Consider the following 7,002-nt stretch of genomic DNA (forward strand, 5'->3'; position numbering starts at 1 on the left):
TATCTTTAATTTAATATGTATAATTTAATTAATATAATATATAATAATTTAGTTATCTATATGAATATATATATTTCAGACATTAATAAATATATAAAAAATTCCTCTCTCTCTACATTTTTTCACTTTCAGGACAAAGTCAGATTGGTGAGGCAGCACAAGTCAGAGCTGCTGCTTGGACTACAGACCCTGAAGAGGCCACTCGCCTGCTGACTGAGAAAAGGAGACAAGCCCGACTCCAGAGAGAGGAGGAGGAAGAGGAGCGCAGACTGAAAGAGGAGATGGAAAGGTTTTTTTTTGTGTGTGTATTCTTACCTTTCTTCTATTAGTGAATGTCCTCTTTTGTGTCTTAGTATTTTACAACTGCTTTTGATTATCAGTGCTAAATTGTATTTGTAAAATGAAAAGGCCACAATTTAAGTTGTTCTTTGCTGAAGTAATTGGACAGTTAAATATGCTAAAGTTAAAATTCTGTATTTGAAAACACACAGAGTTTGAACTTCATGATGACAGATATAAATTCTTAAAGTGCATTAAGCACCTAACTGAGCTTGTGCAGCTCATCTTTGCAGAAAGAGCAGAGAGGAACTGGCCCGTCAAAGAGTTGAAGAACGAGCCAGACAGGAAGCAGAGGCCCTCAAACTGGAAAAGGAGAAGAGGAAGAGAGAGGAAGAAGAGCGACTCAAGGCTGAAGAGGAAAACACTCGCAGACAGAAAGAGGAAGAAAACAGGCTTCAACAGCAGGTATTAAAAGCTTTTGGCTGTTTAAACCATTTTCCCAAACCTATGTTAAAACTACAAAATGTACAAAAATACATTGAGCTCTGGCTTTAATTTGAGGCCGATTTGACCAGTGGGGAAGTGCTCAGGAAAACAATATTGTCCATTTGGTGAAAACAACAAGTCCATTTGCTGCAAAAAATACACACATCAGGCTTATATAGTAATTCCTATGCTCCTCTCACTGACATACCATCTTACTTGTCTTTTGGCTTCTGACCATTTGTTTTTTCACCTAAAATAAAGCTAGGATCATATCATGTTAAATGGATCATTGGAAATAATAACAAAAAAAATCCTATAATCTCCATAATGTACTTTCAGAGAGAGCAAGAGGCTCGTCAGAGGGTGCTGGCAGAGCAGCAGAGACTGGAAAGAGAGAGTCGTTTCCAGAAAGAGGAGGCCGAACGCCAAGACAGGAAAAAGGTACAACTTAGAAACAGACAGCCGTTTAGCTAACTGTGAAATTCAACTTTGCCATCACAGGAATAAATAAAATGTCAAATATATTAAAATAGAAAAAAGTTATTTTAAATTGCAATAATATTTCACAATATTACTGTTTTTACTGTATTTTGTTTAAACAAATGCAGCCTTTGGTGAGCATGAGAGGCTTCTTTCAAAAACATAGAAAATCTTACCGACCCTAATGTATATTGTGATTTCAATTTTCCCCAAATCAGCGTCTGGAAGAAATCATGAAAAGAACAAGAAAGACAGACTCTGATAACAAGGTAAGACTATCACTGGCAGGAGCTTTGTTTATGCCACATCTAGAGGCCCTGCTCACTTTTTGTCCCATTTAGAAAACTGCATCAGTGAAGGACAACTTGCCTTGTGAGAACATGAAGCCTGTAATCAGGCTACCAGGTCCAGGAAAAACGCCAAAACTGGAGCTGAGGGACGAGGAGGATATGCTTCCTACTGTGGCTTTCAAGGAGCGACGGTCCTTCCGCAGTCTTTCTGGCCTGGATGAGATACAAACCCATCAGCAAACCGGTATGTGAATGCATTCATCTGACTGCATGTAAATCTACATAAATATATTAAGTTAATATTATGCAACTCAAGTTTAGATTTGATTATTCAAGGATTAGATTAAATATTATGCAAGAATGGTTATTAAAGAGTTATTTAAGTATAATTTAAAGATATCTAAAGCAAAAACCATCTGTGTTAAAAAAAAAAATCATTACTTGGTATAGTATACTATTAAATGCATGCCACCTGTTTTTATATTATAAATACATCAAATTTAAGTAAATTAAAATTTGACGTTATACAGTTGGTATACAAAATGTTTATGTTTTCCCCCATGCTTCAAGAGGTTATTTAACCCACGGACCTGTCATACGATGCCAAGACCGTCAGAGCAACTTCAGCAAGCTTGTCTTTCTGAACAACACAAAAACATCATATGCACTTCATTTCCCTGCACTTTAATAAACCTGTAGTTTAATAGTCACACTTCCTTATCCAGATTACAGTTCTTTACTGCCCAGTTAAAATGCTTAAATTACGGCTTGATTTGCTAGAGGGACATCATGCATCGCTCAGAAGCCAGATAACTTTGGGTATGTGGTAAGATTCACATAATATCAATAATAATTATAATAATAATAATAATACTTTAAAAATACTTATGGACTTAGATAGACTACCCACCAAATAAAACTTGAATGATTCATTTTTAAGCTTTAATTTAATCATATTTTATATTTTAGCCAGTATGCTTATGGTGTTATGAAGAGAAATGCTTTCTCCTCAAATGTCTTTGCAGTGATGTAATAGTCTTATGGATTTATCAGTCTTTCTTTTTTATAAATATACACATGTAAATGGTAATTCACCTGCACGACTGCATACTGTACACTACAGTTTAAAAGTTTGGGGTCAGTACAATTTTTTAAATAATGAATACTTTTTTCAGCAAGAATGCATTACAGTGATCAAAAGTGACAGTAGAGACTTAAGACTGTTACAAAAATAATATTTAAAATAACTGCTGTTCTTTTCTAATCAAAGGATCCTAAAAAATGCATTACAGTTGCCATAAAAACATAAGCAGCATAACTATTTTCAACATTGATAATAAGTTTCTTGAGCACCAAATCAGCATATTAGAATGATTTCTGAACGATCGTGTAACATTGAAGACTAGAGTAATGATGCTGAATATTCAGCTTTGCAATCACAGAAATAAATTACATTTTAAACTATATTTAAAATAAAAAACATCTAAAAATTGTATTTTAAATTGTAATAATTTCACAATATTACTTTTTTTTTTATCAAATAGATGCAGCCTTGGTGAGCATGAGAAAAAAAAAATCTTACAACCCCCAAACTTTTAAATGGTAATGTCTGTGTATCTTATATCCAGATATCTGTGCTAGAAACTATTCATGTAATTAAGGATCTCTCTTTTCAATGCTGCTGCTTTGACTCATGAGGGTACACGCATATACAGAGGATATTTTCCATCTGTCCTTATTGCTTACCAGTGCTTTTGTGTCACAGTATTACACCAAACATGTGAGCTCATGAATTTCCACAGTTTTTTATTTTACACTGCTGCTATTTAGCTGTTCCAAATAAACCCCCCCCCTTTTAATAAATGAAAATGTATGATTATTACGTGCTTGTCTGCCTTATAAACATTACTATAGTGTGCCGGTATCTGCTGAACTTGTGCAATGATAGAGGCTTATGCAAATATGGTGCAAAGATGTAAACAGTTCAATTCATATTTTTTTTTATTGGTGTAAGTAAATAAGCTTCAAAAAACAGACTGGTTGTTGGCGTGTGTTTTTTTTTTACCACAGTCTAGTAAAACACTATTAAAAAGGAATAACCATCGCATTTCCCGCTGAGGTTTCATGTTAGCTGAAATGATCGGAGAACGGAATGTTCTTGTACCCTGAGAACATTGTTACATGTTTGGTAAATGGGCTGCCAGTTTGGCAAACAGTGACAGAAACCTCAGATGAGAAGAATCCTGGAGAACTGAAGCAAGTCTAGCAGAGAGGACATGTAGTTCAGTACTGTTAATTGATGAGTCTCTAATAGGTTCTGCAGTGCTTAAATGAACTAAGTTTCTGTTAAATATGTAACAATCATAAATGTACAAAAAGGACAGAAAATTATTTTAAATATTTTGGTGTGACACTGATGGTCTAGAAATCAATACAATATACAAACATAAAAAATATATATATTTGTATAAAACTTTAATTGTAGTATAAAAAGGTCAAGTATGTTATTTCAATGTCAACAATTTACTGAAGGCTTAAGGCACTGCCTCACTGATAATAGAATGTGGACGTAGAAAAACTGAAAACCAAACTTTAAGGCCTGGTTTCACAGACAGGGCTTAGACTAAGCCAGGACTAGGCAATAGGCTAGTTCAATTAGGACATTTAAGTAATTTTTATTAACGTGCCTTAGAAAAAACATTACTGGTGTGCATTTTGAGACAAAACAGAGGCACTGATATATTTTAAGATCAGTCAGTGCAAGTGTCTTTCAGTTAAAACAGCTCAGACTTACATTTTAGTCTGGGACTAGTCTTAAGCCTCGTCTGTGAAACCGGGGCTAAGTGTGTTGGGTGAATGTTTAAGCATTTAACTTTAAGCAACATTTTTGTAATATTTTAATAATATTCAAATATTTTACTAGAATTAACTGTAAATGAATTAAACAGATTATGCCAAAAATGTGACGTTGTATAATGTTAGTAATAGTAATCTCTGACAGGCCAAAATACCCAGTTTAAAGCTGTATGTCATGCTAGGTTAATTTCGTGTTAGATAATAATTTATCTAACATATCTAATCGTTCAAAAAACATGGGATTTGTGCCTCTAATGCTTTAAAATAAATAAATAAATGGGACAACAAATTGTACCCTATTCCTGGAAAGTGCCGCAAGCAGCCATAACAGACATTGAACCTCGAGGGATTGAATTTGCAGCATTTACCAGATTTTGTGGGATTAAAGGGAGTTTGAACAACATTTGGTTGGATCATCCCAGTAAAACTGCATCAGATGACAAAAAGGCATCGCTGTTTGAAGACAACAGTGGAATTCTCAACTAAATTTAGGCTAATTGCAGCACCTGTCCACAGCTGCTGCTTGACTTGTCTGTGAGGCGACCAACTGAGAGTCGTATCATGTCACCTCATGTTGGTTTAAGATGAACATGAAGTATGGCAAATTAATCTCCCTGTGCTTAGCCAGCAGTTTTATGTGTTTATTTCCAGCTATATTAAACTGAGGTGTGAGGAGTGCCTGATTAGCTCGACGTGGACAGATATAAACAAACGTAGATGTTCGAGTCGACCTGCAGATGGCGCTACTAGCTAATAAAAGATTTTCCGCATTTCCGGTGACTAGAGGGAGACAGTGTATTTTGTTGCTAGATTTAGCAACTTTTCAGACTACCCTAGCAACTATTTTTTCAAAAAGCACCTAGCAACAAATTTAGCTATTTTTTAAAAGTATTTGGCAACTTTTAGCAACTTTTGTAAAGTGACTCAAATACTGGAGGGAGATTCGCGCAGTCTTCTGCTGAATTGAATTAAATTTCCAGCATTTCAGAATTAAAAACGTTATTTGTTAATATGCTCTCATGACTAACGATGCATGCAATATGTCCTTTCACAATTCCTTAGGTAAATTTACTTGTAAAACATTAAACTTTAACGCAAACAGCTGCTTTAGATATACTGGGTGAAATAAATGTGTGTGTGTGTGTGTGTGTTTTTGAACTAAAATTATTTTAAATAATGCTTTTGTTGACTTGGGTTTGAACAAAATTATAGACACTGAAACTAAAGTAGTCTACATATTAAATTTAAGATTTAATTCTTGCCTTTCAGCAATTAAAATAAATGTATGAAATTAGAATACAATAAAGCACACAACAGACACGGCATCCAAAGGATATATCATTTATTGCACTCCAGTGCATTTAAACATGAAAATGTAACAATTTTCATTACAAAAGCAGAACATGGATTCACTTGGTCACTTTTAAAAATTGTTAAAGACACAAGTTACTTCCCATACACATTCTCATGCAGAAAGTTTGGCTTGTTTGCAATTTCTGACATATTTTGTAGGCTTATAAATTTATGAGGATGCATTAACATTCTGGTTTCAGGCCAGAGTTCAGTTTAATTTGCAATGATCATGCGACTAGCACTCAGCAGCCAGTGTGCTTGTTCTGTACAGTGGATATTTCAGCTTACAATTTAGGAAAATGTAAGAAAAAACGTTTTACAACATATTATAGGCCCCACAGGCTCAAATTAAATCCTTCGGTTTTGGGATTTATATCAGCCCAGAGACCTAAAAACCACCACTAACACCTTCAGTGTCCAAAATATTTCAAATTCACCCAATAAATTGTATTTATAAATGTGTAAAATTACCAATAAATGTGTTAGATTTTTGTGTACTCTTGAATTTTGTAGAATGCATAAAATATATACTGTAAGTGCAGGATTTATTATTAAAATAATAGGCAAATTCATAATTTGTTCACTGTGTTGGGGATAGGTTTCAGTATCTTTAACTGAATCTTTGGCAGTTCTTCTCTTGAGTTTTTAAAAAAGTGCTGTTGACGCCATAAACGTGTCTCTAAGCTTAGAGAGCCCTATATGATATTTCTTAATATATATATCTATACCATAATACCCTGGCCTTATCATATCAAAAATGTTAGCAGAATATAATCTAAGAATGTATTCGTGCTTAAAAACCTTCATTTTTATTATATAATGCAAAAAAATAAAAGGGGTGTTTCTAATGTGATCACTTTAAAAAAATAAAATAAAAGATACATTCAAAATCTCATAGCATAATAGCTTTAAAGCATACCAAAAACCTTCACTTACTTTATACAAACAGTTGCACAGTCTTACAGATGCTTTTTCTTCATATAATGTATGCACAAACAACATAAAAGGCCAAAAGCATGTTCTTCAGAAGCATTATAAATAATCTGTTATGTAATTGTGCTGCATGTGCACTTAATGCATCCAAACATTACCCAGTTAAAAGTTGACTGAAAACAAAAACCCTTCAACCAAGAGAGAAAAAACACTTTTTCTTTGTGTGCAGATGTGAAAGGAAATACGAAAGGCAACTAAGCTGATCAATATGGCCAATTTTCCAATCTTTTTTATTTATTCCTTAAAGGGGTCATATGATGCGATT

The 7,002-nt window shown here is 33.9% G+C and overlaps 1 protein-coding gene across 3 annotated transcripts in view; it reads left to right on the forward strand.

Moving 5' to 3' along the window:
* The window catches only part of map7a (microtubule-associated protein 7a), a 10,902-nt gene extending 8,192 nt beyond the window's left edge, over positions 1-2,710 (forward strand). For all 3 annotated transcript variants that reach the window (XM_016572693.1, XM_016572694.1, XM_016572695.1), the window contains 6 exons: positions 133-289; positions 573-744; positions 1,105-1,206; positions 1,464-1,514; positions 1,587-1,779; positions 2,106-2,710. In XM_016572693.1, coding sequence (XP_016428179.1) covers positions 133-289; positions 573-744; positions 1,105-1,206; positions 1,464-1,514; positions 1,587-1,779; positions 2,106-2,116 — 686 coding nt within the window. In that variant the 3' untranslated portion in view covers positions 2,117-2,710. The remainder of the gene's footprint in view (positions 1-132; positions 290-572; positions 745-1,104; positions 1,207-1,463; positions 1,515-1,586; positions 1,780-2,105) is intronic.
* The last annotated feature ends 4,292 nt before the right edge of the window (positions 2,711-7,002 follow it).

The sequence above is a fragment of the Sinocyclocheilus rhinocerous genome, unplaced genomic scaffold (assembly GCF_001515625.1).
Source record: "Sinocyclocheilus rhinocerous isolate Xijiao unplaced genomic scaffold, SAMN03320098_v1.1 scaffold1163, whole genome shotgun sequence".
NCBI lineage: Eukaryota > Metazoa > Chordata > Actinopteri > Cypriniformes > Cyprinidae > Sinocyclocheilus > Sinocyclocheilus rhinocerous.